At 43.4% G+C, this 17,659-nt stretch overlaps 1 protein-coding gene across 3 annotated transcripts in view; it reads right to left on the reverse strand.

Annotated features, from left to right (window-relative positions):
- Window positions 1-17,659, reverse strand: part of LOC137347195 (mannosyl-oligosaccharide 1,2-alpha-mannosidase IA-like) — a 220,230-nt gene that overhangs the window by 41,590 nt on the left and 160,981 nt on the right. For all 3 annotated transcript variants that reach the window (XR_010968907.1, XM_068011410.1, XM_068011409.1), the window contains exons 9-11: window positions 14,062-14,281; window positions 9,117-9,289; window positions 6,504-6,619 (exon numbers count right to left, since the gene is read on the reverse strand). Coding sequence is in view for 2 of the 3 variants with exons in the window: in XM_068011410.1 (XP_067867511.1) it covers window positions 6,504-6,619; window positions 9,117-9,289; window positions 14,062-14,281 (509 nt within the window). In the remaining variant the exon portion in view is untranslated. The remainder of the gene's footprint in view (window positions 1-6,503; window positions 6,620-9,116; window positions 9,290-14,061; window positions 14,282-17,659) is intronic.

Here is a 17,659-nt window from a genome sequence, read left to right on the forward strand (position 1 = left end):
GTTGCTGCAATTCTATTTGAGTTTTATGTGCTTTCTATAGTGTTTAAAGTTTCAAGAGTCTATAGGGAGCTGACTGGTAGGTGTTGAAGTACATTTCTGCCGATTTCAAGGCGCCTGCACAAACCAATTGCTCCCAGACATGGGTGCGCTAATAGGCCTGCCTATTGGCATTGAGCATGACTGGGAGAATGAGCAGAGGCCATGCAGAGCAGGACAAGCTACTAGAAAAGGGAGGAGGAGGAGGAGGGCTCTCAGAAGGGGGCCATATCTGTCCAGGTTCTCTAGGGAGCGATTCACCTACCTGAACTTCAGCAACAACCAATGTTTGAAACATCTGTGGTTCATGAAGGAGATCGTCACTGAAATCTGCCAACTGCTGCAGCCACATCTCCAACCTCAGAGCAGGGAAGGAACCACATTGCAAGTGGCTGTGAAGGTGACCATGGCTATGATGTTTTGTGTGACTGGCTCCTTCCAAGCCGCTGGTGGAGATATCAGTAACATCTTTCAGTTTTCAGTGCACTATTGCATAAGGGAGGTCAATGAAACTGTCTATGCAGAGAGAGACAGCTTCATCTCATTCCCCTCTTGCCAGAGAAGCCGGCAGAGCAAGAAAGAGGGTTTGCAAGGGTTGCAGGTTTCTCCATGGTGCAGGGTGCCATGCCATTGACTTCATGCACATTGCTTTGCGTGCACCTCTTGTCAACTCAGCCATGTACCTGTATCAAATGGGATTCCACTTCTTCAATGTGCAGCTAGTATATGACCACCAGCAGTGTGCATTATGCAATTCAATGCTCCACCACGGCAAACCAAAGGATGGCTACTGGGTGACAAAGGCTATCCGCTCATGACCCCAGTCCACAATGCACAGCAGGCACAAAATGAGAGCTATGCTGCCACAAAAAAATTGATTGAGCAGCCCATTGGCGTTCTAAAGCAACGATTCCAATGCCTGGACAGCTCTGGAGAAGCTGTAGTACTTGGCTGTGTGTGTCCCAAGATATGTCATGGTATGCTGCACAACCTTGCCATCATGAGGAACAGCCCTTGCTACCACCAATCAGGTGAGAAGCTCAGGAGCATGAGGAGGATGAGAAGGAAGTGGAAGAGGGGGAGGCTGCAACCTAGCCCCTTTCTGCTGGGGTTGTACATGAACAAATAATTCAAGAGAGATACCAGTAACCTCAACCAATTCCGCATTCACATTCCTTAGCTTTCCTCTGGGACTGCCCATCACATCATCCTCTTGTCTACAATGAAAAAATAAAAGCCAATACAAAATACACACTCCAATCCAAATTTATAAATTCAATCATGCCATATCGCATACAAAAATAATTGCTTTTGTGCATTCCCGTAGTGCCTCTTCTGTGTGTCTTTGCCTGTCCGAGTGTTCCTATGAGATGCTACCCCAATGGCTGCAGCATGGCTGGTGGAAGGCTGCTGACCAAGCCCCCTCTAATTTCTTTTGTTATTCGCAGTTTCTTCATTTAAGTGAGTGAGATCTTTAAATTTTTTTGAGCAGCTGTACACACATGGTAACTTAAAGGAGCTGACTGGTTCTCAGCCTGTGTGGGAACTTGCGGGTTGCTGCGTAGCTTAGAGGAAACATCACTGCTGATTTTCAGTGGAGGAGATTGCACTGCAAATGGCCTTGGAGGATGAGCTTGAGCAGCTCAGGGTCTAGAAGGCTCGTTTCAGACTGCAGCATCTTGTCATAAATGACAGTTCTTTGGGCTGGCTGCTGACAGCAACAGTAAGAGCAATAACAGGTGTGCAAGCATGAATGCTGTCATCCTGAGAGGAGACCTGGTTTGTGCTCCATGGAGGCACTGCCACTCTCCTAGGCCAGCACCCCTGAGATCCTGCAGCAGAACTAATGTGCAACCTCACTGACTAGTGAGCTGGCACTTTTTTTGTTCATTCACTGGATGTGGGCGTCGCTGATAAGACCAGCATTTAGTGCCCATCCCTAACTGCCCTTGAGAAGGTGGTGGTGAGAGCTTGCTAGGCCACTTCAGAGGGCAGCTAAGAGTCAACCACATTGCTGTGGGTCTGGAGTACAAATAGGCCAGACCAGGTAAGGACAGCAGATTTTCTTCCCTAAAGAACATTAGTGAACCAGATAGGTTTTTACAATAATCCGGTAGCTTCGTGGTCACCATTACTGATACTAAATTTTATAGAATCACAGAATCAAAGAATGGTTACAGCACAGGAGGCCACTCAGCCCGTCGAGCCCATGCCAGCTCTCTGCAAGAGCAATTTAGCTAGTCCCACTTCCCTGCCCTTTCCCTGTGGTCCTGCAAAATTTCTCCCTTCAGGTGCTTATCCAATTCCCTTTTGAAATCCATGATTGCATCTGCCTCCCCTACCCTTTTAGGCAGCGCATCCCAGATCATAACCAATCACTGCATAAAAATGTTCTTCCTCATGTTGCTGTTGATTCTTTTGCCAATCACTTCAAATCTGTGTCCTCTGGTTCTTGATCCATGTGCCAATGGAAACAGTTTCTCTCTACTGTCCAGACCCCTCATCATTTTGAACATCTTTATCAAATCTCCTCTCAGCCTTCTCTTTTCTACGAAGAACAATTCCAACTTCTCCAATCTATCAACATAATTAAGTCCCTCATCCCTGGAACTATTCTGGTAAATATTTTCTGCATCTTCTCTAAAGCCTTCACATCCTTCCTAAAGTACGGTGCCCAAAATTGACACAATACTCCAGCTGAGGCTGAACCAGTGTTATAAAAGGTTCATCGTAACTTCCTTGCTTTTGTACTCTATGCTTCTAATTATAAAGCCCAGGATCCATTTACCTTTTTAACCACTTTCTCAACCTACCTTCTTACTTCCAATGATTTGTGCATATATACTCCCAGGTCCATCTGCTCCTGTACCCCCTTTAGAACTGTACCCTTTAGTTTATATTGCCTATCCTCGTTCTTCACACTTTGCACTTCTCTGCATTAAATTTCATCTGCCACCTGTCTGACCATTCCACCAGCCTATCTATGTCCTCTTGAAGTCTATCGCTGTCCTCCTCACAGTTCACAATACTTCCAAGTTTTGTGTCATCTGCAAATTCTGAAATTCTGTCTTGTGCACCCAAGTCTAAGTCATTAATATATATTAAAAAAAACAATGGTCTGAGTACTGACCTTTGGGAAACAGGACATTATACCTTGAAAAACAACCATTCACCATGCTGTTTCTTGGCACTCAGCCAACTCCATACCCATGTTGCCATTGTCCCTTTTACTCCACGGGCCTCAACTTTGCTGACAAGCCTATTATATGGCACTTTATCAAATATCTTTTAGAAGTCCATATGTACCACTTCAACCGCATCATCCTCATCAACCCTTCTCTGTTACCTCATCAAAAAACTCAATCAAGTTACTTAAACACAATTTGCATTTAACAAATCTATGCTGGCTTTTCTTAATTAATCTACACTTGTCCAACTGTGTTTGTTCCAGATTTTATTTAATTTCCCCAGCTACCACGGTGGGATTTGAACTCATGTTTCCAGATCATTACTCCAAACGAGCATAACCACTATGCTACCTGCACTCTCCTTGCCCCCACTCTGGCTGTGGCGCACTTGTGCCCTATGTCTCTATGCTATCCTCTAATTTATGCTCAGTATTAGTACCTGAGCTGGTGACTTGACTGTGAAACCAAGTGATGGTGCGTCTTCATCTTTACTGCCTTCCAGTTCTACCATTGCCTGGGCAGGCTACAATTCTTGGGTTTTTAAAATGAAAAAGGTACAAGGATTGGGTTGTGGTGAGGGAAGAGGAGTAAATGCATAATTACATCATCGAAAGTTTGTAGGTCAAAAGAAGTTGAGGGATGAGGGAGAAGTGAAATTTAGGAAGGAGTATTACTGTCAGCTTCAATCGCTTCAGCCCCACTCATGGCCACAGTGATGGCCCTCCCCATAATGGCCAGCATTGTCTCTGCCATGGAGGAGGTGTCTCTCCCCCTCCAGTTAGTTCCTGATGCCTCTGGTTGTGCATGACCTTTTCCTGCAAGAGAGAGGGTAGTGTGTCATTGAGTGTTATGTAATTTCTTTGGGTGAAGTGGCTGCCCTGGTTGAATAGCTGCCGGTATGTGCAAGCTGTGAGATGTGGGCTTGAGGCTTGCAATAGTGCTAAGTATGTGTGGGTGAGGTGAACCATATGAATGTTAGGTATGAGTCCTCATTGATAGAGATTGTTGGTAGGTGAACGATGGGGTTGTAGTGAATTAAGCAGTGGCTGAGGCTAGTGATGCAGTTGGTAGGATATGGCATCTGAAGTTGCATTCACTGTCATTGACCACTTGTGTGAGATTATTAAACTTCTTGCAGGACTGTATTCAGGTCCTTGGCAGTTTACTCCTGATATTGACTTCCTAACTGTTCTTATTGTCTTCTCATGGAGTACTGAGGGCTTCCTGCCTGCCGAGGATACAGGGAACGCTCCTCCCTTCCACCTCTTCTAACAAGACTTCCAGTGCAACATCCAAAAGTCTGGATGCCCATGTTCTCCCATTGTCAGCCGTTCTTCACTCTTTCCCAAGTCAGATTCACTTGTAGAATGACTCCCAGCACTGGCCCCAGCCACAATGCCCCTACCTTTTATGATGTGCAGGCTAGTTTTAAGTAGTACAGGCGAGCTTTAAATAGTGCGAGATACTAACAATATTGGGCCCCATCCTAACGTGCAGCAAATAAATAGCACGCGAAGTGCTGACTGCACACAGAAATCATTATAACGAGAAGGCAGCATGAAGTTGGCTTGCTGCCTGCATTCAACTCAACGGATGCAGGTTAATCGCTCATCACGATCCCTGTACCTATTTTCAGGGACTAACTGATTTAACTCTGCTGACTCTTGCTAAGCTACAACTTCACAGCCATGGTCCAAACATGGACAAAAGAGCTGAACTCCAGAGGTGAGGTGAGAGTGACTGCCCTTGACATCAAGAACAGCATTTGACAGAGTGTGGCACTAAGGCGTCCCAGCAAAACTGGAGTCAATGGGAATCGGGGGAAAACTCTCTGCTGGTTGGAGTCATATCTAGCACAAAGGAAGATGGTTGTGGTTGTTGGAGGTCAATCATCTCTGTCCCAGGACATCACTGCAGGAGTTCATCAGGGTAGAGTCCGAGGCCCAACCATCTTCAGCTGCTTCATTATTGACCTTCCCTCCATCATAAGGTCAGAAGCAGGAATGTTTGCTGATGACTGCACACTGTTCAGCACCATTCCTGACTCTTCAGATACTGAAGCAGTCTGCGACCAGATGCAGCAAGACCTGGACAACATTCAGGCTTGGGCTGATAAGTGGCAAGTAACATTCACACCGCACAAGTGCCAGGCAATGACCATCTCCAACAAGAGAGAATCCAACCATTTCCCCTTGATATTGAATGGCATTACCAATGAATGACCCAATATCAACATCCTGGGGGTTACCATTGACCTGAAACTAAACTGCGCCAGACATATAAAATACTGTGGCTACAAGAGCAGGTCAGAGGCTGGGAATTCTGTGGTGAGTAAATCATCTCCTGACTCCCTAAAGCCTGTCCACCATCTACAAGGCATAAGTCAGGAGTGTGATGGAATACTCTCCACTTGCCTGGATGAGTGCAGCTCCAACAAGACTCAGGAAGCCCAACACCATCCAGGACAAAGCAGACCACTTGATTGGCACCCCATCCACCACTTTCAACATTCATTCCCTCCACCGACGCACAGTTGCAACAGTGTGTACCATCTACAAGATGCACTGCAGCAACTCATCAAGGCTCCTTAGACATCAACTTCCAAACCCGTGACCTGTACCACCTAGAAGGACAGGGCAGCAGACAGGTGGGGGCACCACCACCTGCAAGTTCCTCTCCAAGCCACAGACCATCCTGATTTGGAACTATATCGCCGTTCCTTCACTGTTGCTGGGTCAAAATCCTGAAACTCCCTTCCTAACAGCACTATGGGTGTAACTACACCACATGGACTGCAGCAGTTCAAGAAGGAAGTTCATCACCGCTTTCTCAACAGCAATTAGGGATGGGCAATAAATGCTGGCCTCGCCACTGACGCTCACATCCTGTGAAAGAAGGAAAAAAAGTTTCCTTCTGGTATTTCAACTGTGTCCGTTAAGCAGGTGCAGGTCCAGATAGTAAGTATGGCTGACTATTTTACCACGGAGGGCAATAAAGCTAAGCTTGATTATGTCCTTCCCTGCTGGCTGAAGATATGTAATCTCAGCAGTGACCACTTGTCAACAGGAACCTTAACTGATGTTTTCCCAGTAGCAGCCTTACTACTTCCTGGGCTGAGATACTTCACTCAGCACACATCAGGGATTAAACCTGCGATCTTTTTATTCAGTCTAACTTGGGTACTCATTGGGTAAAATGCTGAGCCATAGGAGGAATTACAGTTTTAGTGCTCTATGCAGCTTATCTGAATACATCAGTTGCAATAATATTAATACCTACTTCAATGTCTCTGCAAGGAAAAAGCTCTGCTGTACATCATCATGATGTGGCAGGGTGTTGTACACATCTCTTATCCCAGAAAATCCAGCCTCTACTCGACAGTGCTGCTCCAGAGCCTGTGCAAATAGAAAATTGGGGCTAAATTTAGCTTGTTGCACTTCCTCTAAAGCACCCCCCTGCCCTAGCCCTGAACTCACATCTTTCACATGATGCAGGGAAGGTTCCATTAGATTGGAAAATAGCGAATATAACTCCTTTATTCAAAAAGATAGGTAGACGGAAAGCAGGAAACTGAAGGCCAGTTAGCTTAACATCTGTCATAGGGAAAAGCTATTATTAAAGACGTTATAGCAGGACACTTAGAAACATTCAAGGTAATTAGGCAGAGTCAACATGGTTTTGTGAAAGGGAAATCATGTTTAACCAATTTATTAGAGTTCTTTGAAGAAGTAACATGTGCTGTGGATAAAGGGGAACTAGTGAATGACCTGTACTTAGATTTCCAAAAGGCATTTGATAAGATGCCACATCAAAGGTTATTGCAGAAAATAAAAGCTCATGGTGTAGACAGTAACATATTGGCATGGGTAGAAGATTGGCTAGCTAACAGGAAACAGAGAGTAGGCATAAATGGTTCATTTTCCGGTTGGCAAGACGTAACGAGTGGGTGTGCTGCAGGGATCAGTGCTGGGGCCTCAACCTTTTACAATTTATATAAATGACTTGGATGAAAGCAGCGAAGGTATGGTTGCTAAATTTGACGATGACGCAAAGGTAGGTAGGAAAGTAAGTTGTGAAGACATAAGGAGGCCACAAAGGGGTATAGATAGGTTATGTGAGTGGGCAAAGATTTGGCAAATGGAGTAAAATGTGGAAAAATGTGAAATTGTCCATTTTGGCAGGAAGATTAAAAAAGAAATATATTATCTAAACGGTGAGAGATTGCAGAGCCCCTTAGACTTCAGGGAGCAAAGATGGGGGTCATACAGGGGCAAAAATAAGGATGAGAAGGTTTTGCTTCAAAAGGGCATCAAAGATGGAAGTTAGGGAGTAGTTGAGCAAGTTAACAACTGCAAATGTACTGTGATGAATAGACGGCCAATGGTAAGCAGCTTGGAGTTTGAAAATGCAGCTGTGAGCAACTTGGACGAGTTTTTGCAGAAGCAGATACAAAATGAAGTGAGAATTATAGAAGGTAAGGGAATGTGGGTGATGAGGGATACAATAAAGGGTTCAATACTAGACTTGTCAATGATCAAGACCACAGGAGTGGAGAGGCCACGGAAGGTGGAAAAGTCAAGGGGATAGCTGTGAATATAGATAGGATAATTTATATATAGGGAGAGGTTTTGCAACAACAGGAGGGGAGTGGCGACATAGGGGGATGGAGTCAGTGGTGAAAGTCCAGAGTTTGTGATGCAGGCCAAAGGCAATGGCTTTGATCTTCCCACTGTTTAGCTGGAGAAAATTCTAACTCATCCAAGACTGGATGCCAAAGAAGCAGTGGAGGGATCGAGAGGGGAGGTGAAGAGATAGGGCTGGGTGTCATCAGAGAACTTATGGAAACTGACCCCATGATGTCACTGTCACATTTCAGGATATTTTGATCATTTGCCACAGAAAGAATTAGCAAAAAAAAAGTTGTGTTTAAGTATTGAATTTTTAAAAAGAAAGTGAATTTGTGCAGATTTAAAAAGATCACAGTCTGCAGGCATTTGCCAAATGAAGCCAGACATTGATACTGTTACCCAACAGTAAAAAATAGGAGAGGCATTAACTTTTTCTAGGCCTCCAAACAAATCCACATTGGCTGGGAGGTGGAAATGTCCCTTTTTGTTCAGCTTTCCATGAAGCTAGTTTCAAAGGGAGAGGTGCAGTAGCAGTTTTAATTAGCAGGTCTTCTGGCCAAACACCCCAGGCAGAAGGGAGGGGTCAGGAAATGAACCCCAATTTCCTGTGGAGACAAGGAAGAGGTAAACAAAGGCTGCATGTGGTGCATTAGACACCAAAGGATTGTGGGAAGTAAGGGATACAGGACAGGAGCTAGAAAATAAGTGGCAAGTCAAACAAGATGGCCCACTCAAGTACAGCAGTGTAGCATATTCATTATCTTCCTGTCATTCATGCAGACCAGTTGTATTGATGGAACAAAGTGAATGTGATTATAACCATTGTTTTGCATGTGCACTTTACTGCGAAATAAAGCAGCTTATATTTCGTATCAAGGCTTGTGTCACCTAGTTCAAATTCACAAGGATTATGCCGTCCTACATATAGGACAGTGTGAGTCAACTTGCATAAAAGTATGACCTCATATTGTATAAGAAAGTGACTAACACCACTGAACACAGGGTATCTATGCCACACTTGGATTTGTAACAGTTGCCAAGGGCCAGTATGTAGATAGAGGAGGGGGCTGAAGATGAATTCTTGGAGACAGTGCAGGCGTGGGAAACGGAACTATTGGTAGAGATGCTCAAAGCTCTGATTGGGTAGATAACAGTGGACTCAAAAGAGGCAGGCCACTAAAATAATTTTGTTTCTGATTAAACTGTTACTAAAGATGCCTCAAAAGACATATATGCTATAAAAAAGTGAACCGCCTTCACATACCTGTACTGCTTCCCAGCCCCATTCTCTATACCTGGGGTCATGGGTAAACCTCCACATGTGCATGTAGGTTTCAACCACTTCAGGCCGCAGGATGTAATACTTATCATTCATTCTTGTAGCAACAGCATCTGCACCACCATCGAAACGAAATGCTTCAGGACCAAGCCGAGTTGCTAAAAATCAATAATTAGTTGTACATTCAAAAAGATTACAGTATTCAACTAATGTCTCCTTAAAATGAACATACCATTTAACTGCAGAACTAATTATGTATTTTCTGTATTGCTAGCTGATGGAGAAGGTTTGAAATTCTGCTTCTGGTGTAACATAGGCTTTTCTGTTGCACTGGCCGCAAATCTGTATGACTGGAGCAGTGCACTGACTGCCCTGAAATTTCTGCACCAGCTGATATGAATAATTAAACATATGCATCTTCTATGCAGAAAGCAGTCTCACAGGGGAAGCAGAATTTCTGGCCTTCAATTCCGAATTAAAAGGATTTGCATACTTAAAGATAAGTGCCTACATATGGGGAGAGATATTTATTTAATCTATCAAATTTCAAAATCAAGTTCAATTATTTGTAAGCCTTAGGCAAGGTTGAGGGTGGAGAGAAATACTAGGCATAATTCAAGTGAAAGGAATCGCAATTTGGGGCACAAAACTGATTCTATAGGCAAGTGAATGAGTGGGCCCTATTTTAGGGATGAGTATTGGACTTGCAGCTTTGTGAAGTGGGGCAAGCATATTTCCCAATTAAGAACTTTGGGGCACTCTCCCCAGAGGGCACCAGGGTTATGTTATGTTTAATTATTCAAATGCGCAGTATGTATCTGTGCAACTTGGGAACAGATGGAGAAGAAGGCAGTGCACCTGAAGAAATATGACAAGAAAACAGCATCCAATAGTACTATGCACCTTATCAATAGCCCAAAGATTGTTTCCTGCAAGGTGTTGCCTTTTCTGTATGCGCTTCTCACTCATGCCAAGCCTGCACTTAGCTTGTTCTGTGCATCTCATGAAAAGTAATAACTCGGAACATTTCTTCAAGTAGCAATTAAACCTTCCCACATTCACACCTTTCATCACAATAATAATATCTCAAATTATTTTAGATCATGATGCATGATGAACAATGTATTTTTTGACACTCAGGTAGTTGTGATCAGTGCACACTTTGCGCAAGCTCCTTCAATTTCCAAACACTAGAAACAACGAAGTAAAAATTGGACCCCAGTTCACCATTCTTTGGGCATAAAATGGGGTAAAAAATTACCAATTTTGGAGGGCTATTTCTTGTGCTCCAAGGCACCTGGAATATGCTGAAAACCATACTGGACCTTCAGAAGGCCCGCAATAAGAGACTCAAGACAAAGGTCAGGGCATGTGGAGTCAGGGGATTGAAAGATGCCTGCAAACCAGAAAGCAGAGCGTAGGAGTTAGGAGAAATTTCTCAGACTTCAGAGAAAGTAAGAAGTAGAGTCCTGCAGGGATCTGTGATGGGCTACTATTGTTTACCATATACATAAATGATTTGGAATCAGGAAATGGAGACATAGTGCTGAGATCTGCAAATGATACCTAAATTGGGGGGGGGGGGGGCGGTGGAGGTGGGAGAATATGGCTAAAAATGTAGAGGACTGCACCAAAATACAGAAAGACATAAAGAGACTTGCAGGGCTGGATTTTAAGAGCCTGCCGTTGAGCTCAAAAATGGCAGCCCGCATGCCAAACAGCCACTGTGATCTCCCCTGCAGTGGCTCATTTAAATAGCTGACCCCCCACCCCCACCAATCACATAGAGGCTCTCTGTCGCTGGCAATTACGTCAGCTACCTGTGTGCAGGCACTGGCGCCCTTTTTAAAGGGCAGCCAGCCCTGCTGGCAAATTAGAATTTTTAAAGAGAACTCCCTTCAAAATTTATAAAATAAAATTGTGAAGCCCCTTTCCAACTCCCCAATAAAAATTACAGTAAGCATTTGCCCTTCCCCCTCCCAAAACACTTACCTTTGAATTCTGACCTTCCCCCACCCTGACGGCACAAAGTTGAAAGTCCACCCTTTTCCACCAGCCCCTACACTGATGATGCTTATTTGACCCGCATCTCCTTCCCCCCACCACAGTAAAAATTTTAGCTCCTCCCCTCTCCTCACCAGTGTCATGCCTGCTTTCCCCGATGGGAAACTGAAGGCGCGGGCGTGCTCGCAGTGGGTCCGGAAGATTCAAGATAAGTTGACTTATATTTATTCATCTCATTAATTTAAATATTTAAATTCAGGTCCCATCGTTCAGCGGCAGGGGGAGGGGGTGGGGGTCGCCACCGAGCCTCGCCGCTGCTGGGAGTATCAGGCAGGGCTCTCCCGGCATTAGCCTCCGTGGCGGGCCTCTGCCGGAATGATCTTCCAGCTCCCCCACCACACCCCCCGCCACGGAGCCTGATGTCGGGGGCTTGGTAAAATCCAGCCCGCAGAGTGGGTGGATTAATGGCAAATAATATTCAACATAGCAGAGTGTGATGTGGTTTACTTGGTATGAGAATAAGGAGACATTGAATCCTTGGCAAGTAATAAACTAAACAGAATAGAAGAGCAAATAGATCTGGGAATACAAAGAAGCAACACAAGTTGATAAGGCCACTAAGAGTGCAAACGAAGTACTGTGGTTCTTTCCAAAGGTATTGAATACAAATGCAGGGAGGCAATGCTAAATTGATATAGAATCTTGGTTAGATTACATTTGGAGTACTCCATATTACAGAAAGTATACTGAAGTAAAGAAGAAAGTGCAGAAAAGATCTACAAGGATGTTACCAGAATTGAGAGGATGTACCATCAGAAATATTGAGCAGGCTGGGGCTCTTTTCTCCGGAAGAAGGAAGATTGAGGTGACCTAATAAATAATTTTAAAATTATGAAGGGGCTTAGTCGGGTGGACATGAAGAAATTGTTTCCATGTGTGGGTGAGTCTAGAATAAAGCAACATAATAGATCAAAAGAGAATTTAGGAGGAACTTAGTTACAAAGAAAGTAGTAAGATTGTGGAATTTGCTGCCACACGGAGTGGTTGAAGCAGATAGCATTGACATATTTATGGGGAGAGTTGATACATACATGGGAGAGAAATGAATAAAGGAACATGGGGGCAGGGTGGGATGAGGTAATTAGAATGGGAGGAGGTGTGTGGAATACAAACACCAGCATAGGTGGCACAGTGGTTAGCACCGCAGCCTCACATCTCGAGAGACCCGGGTTCATTTCCGGGTACTGCCTGTGTGGAGTTTGCAAGTTCTCCCTGTGTCTGCGTGGGTTTCCTCCGGGTGCTCCGGTTTCCTCCCACATGCCAAAGACTTGCAGGTTGATAAGTAAATTGGCCATTAGCAATTGCCCCTAGTATAGGTAGGTGGTAGGGAAATATAGGGACAGGCGGGGATGTGGTAGGAATATGGAATTAGTGTAGGATTAGTATAAATGGGTGGTTGATGGTCGGCACAGACTCGGTGGGCCGAAGGGCCTGTTTCAGTGCTGTATCTCTATAAAAAAAAATAGACTATCGGGCCAAGTCAGCTGTTGCTATGTTGTAGACTTTATGTAATTCTATCTAGCATAACTGGGTTAAGAGACTATTCAATGCATTTCTAGAAAGACAGAATTGAAAGATATGATGAGAAATTGGGGTTCATGGAGTCATAATGGCATAGGAGGCCATTTGGCCCATTGAGTCCATGCCAGCACTCTGTACAGCAATCTAGTCAGTTCCATTCCCCAGCTTTATCCCCATAGTTCTGTAAGTTTATTTTTCTCAAGTGCCCATCTAATTTCCTTTCGAAATCATTCATCATCTCTGCTTACACCACCCTCTTTGTCAGTGAGATCCAGGTCATTACCATTCACTACGTAAAAAAGTTCTTCCTCACATTCCCCCCACATCTCTTGCCCAAACACTTTAATCTGTGTCCCCTAGTCCTTTTACCATCAGCTAATGGGAACAGCTTTTCTTTGGCTACCCTATCCAAACCTGTCATAATCTTGTACCCCTCTATCAAATCTCCCCTCAACCTCCTTTGCTCCAAGGAGAACAAACCCAGCTTCTCCAATCTAACCTTGTAACTAAAATCCTTCATCCCTGGAACCATTCTGGTAAATCTCCTCTGCACTCGCTCAAAGACACTCACATCCTTCCTCAAGTGTGGTGACCTGAACTGGACACAATACTCTCATTGTGGCTTAACCAGAGCTTTGTAAAGCTTCAGCATAACTTCCCTGCTTTTGTACTCAATATCTTTATTTATGAAGCCCAATGTCTCATATGCTTTGCTAACTGCTCTCTCAATGTGTCCTGCCACCTTCAAAGATCTATGCACATGAACCCCAGATCCCTCAATCCATGTACACTCTTTAGAACTGTACCATTTCATCTATATTGTCTCTCCCTATCCCTTTTGCCAAAATGCATCACCTCATATTTCTCTATATTAAATTCCATCTGCCACTTGTCTGCCCATTCTGCTAGCCTATCTATGTCCTGGTATCATCTCTCTGTTTCCCATACCTCCAAGTTTGGTATCTTTGGCAAATTTTGGAATTTTCCTCTGTATTTCAATATCCAAGTCTTTTATATATATATCAAAAAAAGCAGTGATCCTAGCACTAAACCTTGGGGTTCTATCAAAAACTGACTGGCAGTTTAAAGTAAATTATATTACTATTCCATTGATTACACACAGGTCAGGTACTCGCAACAATTACACATTTGTATTGCTACACACTGCACATTGCGATATAACAAACATAGTCATGAAAAGCACAAAAAAGGGGTTCTGTATAAATGCAATGATAGATTTAAAAGAAATTCCTTCACTCACGATTTGATAAAGGCATCAAACATTAAGTATTAATACATTTGTTAACCTATTTTGCAGTGTGATTTTGAGGAATATGTCTCTCACCTGAACGTCTATATGACTCATGGCAGGTGATGGTGATTTCTGCTGCCAATTCCATGTAGTGTTTAGATTGGTCTATCGGTGCATCATCAGCTCCCATGGCTAACATCCCTCCCGAAAAACATGCCAGGTGCCCCATCTTATGGTCCAGTATCCCGCCCCTCCACTCTGCAATATAGGTCAAACCACTGGCAGATTTTCTCACTAGATTTGTCTCTATTGCCTGTGGGGGCACAGAGAGAATAGCACATATTAATTTATGCAGCATTACAAAGCACACCGTTACTAATTCTGGCATTAGGTGAAGTTGCGAAGGTCATTTATCAAGTTGCTGAGCTTGATTTCTAAATGATTGTTAGAACTCCAAATATTTTCTTAGTGCAAATAAAAGTCCATTAGTACTATATTTCTGCACAAAGTAGACATGCAAAATTCAATACAGCTGCCGTAAGGAAATAACAGCTGAATATCACAAATAGCAAAACTGTAATGCAAAAAGAAATGTAAGTAGTATTAAGCTTCAGAGACGTTAACACATGATACAATTAATACTCACCTAGAAAGAAGTGGGCTAATTAAAGGCAGCCAGGGTGGATTTGTAAAAGCTAAGTCATGTCCGACCAATTAAATAACGCTCTTCGAGAAAATTAACAGAATGTATGGATAAAAGGAAATACAGTGGGTGTTGTTTGTATGGGTTTTCAAAAGGTGTTTGATAAGGTACCACAGAGGAGGCTTGGTGATGAAATTAAGGCACCTGGCTTTAAAGGAAATGTAGGAGCATAGGATAGGAAGTTGGTTAAAGGATGGAAAATAGAATAGTTGTTAATGGAGGTTGTATAGACTGGAGAGATGTACCCAGTGGTATCCTTCAGCAGGCAGTATTTGGAGCATTGCTCTTCTTGACATATATAAATGATCAGAACTTGGGTATGAGGGGTGGAATAACAAATTTGCAGATAGCACAAAGAGAGATCATGGTTAGCTGTAACAATATTAATAAGATACTTCAGGAGAACATAAAGTTAGTTGCATGATAGATGCAATTTAACACAGAGAAGTATGAAGTAGTGCATTTTGGTAGGAAGAATGAGGAGAGGCTATACTAAATGGTACAATTTTAAAGGTGGTGCAAGAACAGAGAGACCTAAATGTGTAAGTACACAAATCTTTGAAAGTGGCAGGCCAAGTTGAGAAGGCTGTTTAAAAGGCTTATGGGATCCTAGGCTTTCTAAACAAGGCAGAGTACAAAAGTAAGAAACAAAAACAAGAAATGCTGGATTCACTCAGCAGGTCTGGCAGCATCTGTGGAAAAAGCAAAAGTAAGAAAGTTAGGCTAATTTTTTTATAAATCACTGGTTAGGCCCCAGCTGGAGAATTGCATCCAATTCTGGGTACCACACTTTAGGAAGGATGTGAGGGCTTTAGAGAGAGTGCAGATGAGATATACTAGAATGGTACCAGGGATGCAGCAGTTATGTGAAGAGACTGGAAAAGCTGGGGTTGTTGGCCTTTACAACAAAGAAAGTTAAGGAGAGATTTAATAGAGGTGTTCAAAGTAATGAAGGGTTTTGTCAAAGCAAATAAGGAGAAACTGCTTCTACTGGTATAAGGGTCAATAGGGAATTAGACAATTATATGAAAAGGAAGAATGTGCAGGGTTATGGGGCGAAGGGGAATGGAACTGAGGGAGTTGCCCTTTCAGAGAGCCAGTGTGGACACGATGGGTTGAATGGCTTCCTTCTGAACTGTAAGAATTCCTTGATTCTGTGAATAACCAGAGGACATAGACTTAAAAGTAATTGGTACAAGAACCAGATGTGACATGAGATTTTTTTTTGCCAGTTGTTATGATCTGAAATACAATGCCTGAAAGGGCGGTGGAAGCAGATTCAATAATAACTTTCAAAACAGAATTGGATAAATACTTAAAGGAGAAAAATTTGTAGGGATATGGGGAAAGGGACTAATTGGATAGCTCTTTCAAAGAGCTGGGGCAGACAAAATGGGAAGAATGACCTTCTTCTGTGTTGTATGATTCTGTGATTAGAAAGCTCACCCTCTACACGGTGCAGTGGGAAGACACTCTGCTCAAGTAGTGGAAGATGGAGCGATGGACATTGCAGGTTAGTGGATGCAGACAGACAGTCACCATGGCATCGCTGTGAAATAGCACATAACCAGAAGCTTTCATACCCTTCTCTATCTCCTTTAGCCCAAGGGGGTATTGCTCACACTTTCTTAGCTTATCCTGTCCTTCTTTGAAAATTGATTACAGCAACTGAGGGCAGAGAATAATGAAGATTAGGAAGATGATGATGAGGAGAAGCAGCAGGGAAGAAACCTTTTCTTCACTGACTATGATAACAATGAGAATGATGTTGAGGAAGTGGATGATGAGAACCAGGCCATGTAGAACAAGATCCTGCCCCAACTTGCACAATGCCAGCCTCTGCGTCACTTGCTTGCTGTTTCATGTACCAACACATATAATGTCAACCGGCATGTGGCGGATGCATTAGATTGTGCAAGTGATGTAGCACCAAGTGATTCACAGATTATTAGGGGATAGGTGAGTGTGCTACCTTCCCAGCAGGGGCAGAGGAGAGGGTTGCCCATGTCTTTAAAGCAATGAAGCCCAAAACTCATGGATACTAGTTTGAGGAAATACATACATGCAAGTTCTGAGGTCAGTTACTGGGAATAAGTGGCAATTAACAGTTGTGTCTCTACTATAGCCCTCATTTACAAACACATTTTGGAAAGTTTTTTACTGAAATTAGCAGAGCATATAGCATCACTGGATCTGTAACAGCCTGTCCACCTCAGAAACAGCCTGGGACTAATACGTGAACTTGTCTCCATGAAAACACAGACTCCTGGTGGCAGTAGGGGACAGATGAGACAGAACCCTAAATACTGGCTTTCAGATAATGCCAACTGAGATGGTGTCTCTCAATGCTTTCAGGCTCTGATATTTGCCACTAGGCTAGCAGATCGGTGGACATACAGGTTCAAGGTCCAATACAATGGTGATGGCTGGAGCAACATCACTGCAGCTGCTGTTTCTCAAAACAGTAGCACATGAAAGGCCTCCACTTTTCTCCCTCAAAACACCACACCAATTGAAGTTAATAGATGATACCAGGCTGCCTGGGCACAAACTCCAGAAATACAGCCATCAGTGGCTCCCTTTCAGGGCCAAATTGCCATACGAGGGCCACCTCCGTCCCATGACCCTTTTGTAGAACAAGAGCACCCACATCTCTTGTGACACTGATCCTCAGGTTGCACATGGGAGAAAGAAAGATATGTTTCAACACCCAGGGAAAGTATACTGTGAGGAAAGATTAGGATAGGTTATCTTCATTTTTAGGTTCCTTGTAATGAAAGATAATAGTTCTTGTTTAATTACTCGTAAGATTATAGTCATACAGGAAAGGATACAGTTATGACATGCTTAGCCACTCACTCAATTTATTTGGATTTCCATAGTCATGTAGGGACAAAGACATCTGATGGGGTGTTCTAAAATAGAGTTGCTTAATTTATGAAGGTTTAGTTTTAGTTTAGTTTAGAGATACAGCACTGAAACAGGCCC

The sequence above is a fragment of the Heterodontus francisci genome, chromosome 31 (assembly GCF_036365525.1).
Source record: "Heterodontus francisci isolate sHetFra1 chromosome 31, sHetFra1.hap1, whole genome shotgun sequence".
Lineage (NCBI taxonomy): Eukaryota > Metazoa > Chordata > Chondrichthyes > Heterodontiformes > Heterodontidae > Heterodontus > Heterodontus francisci.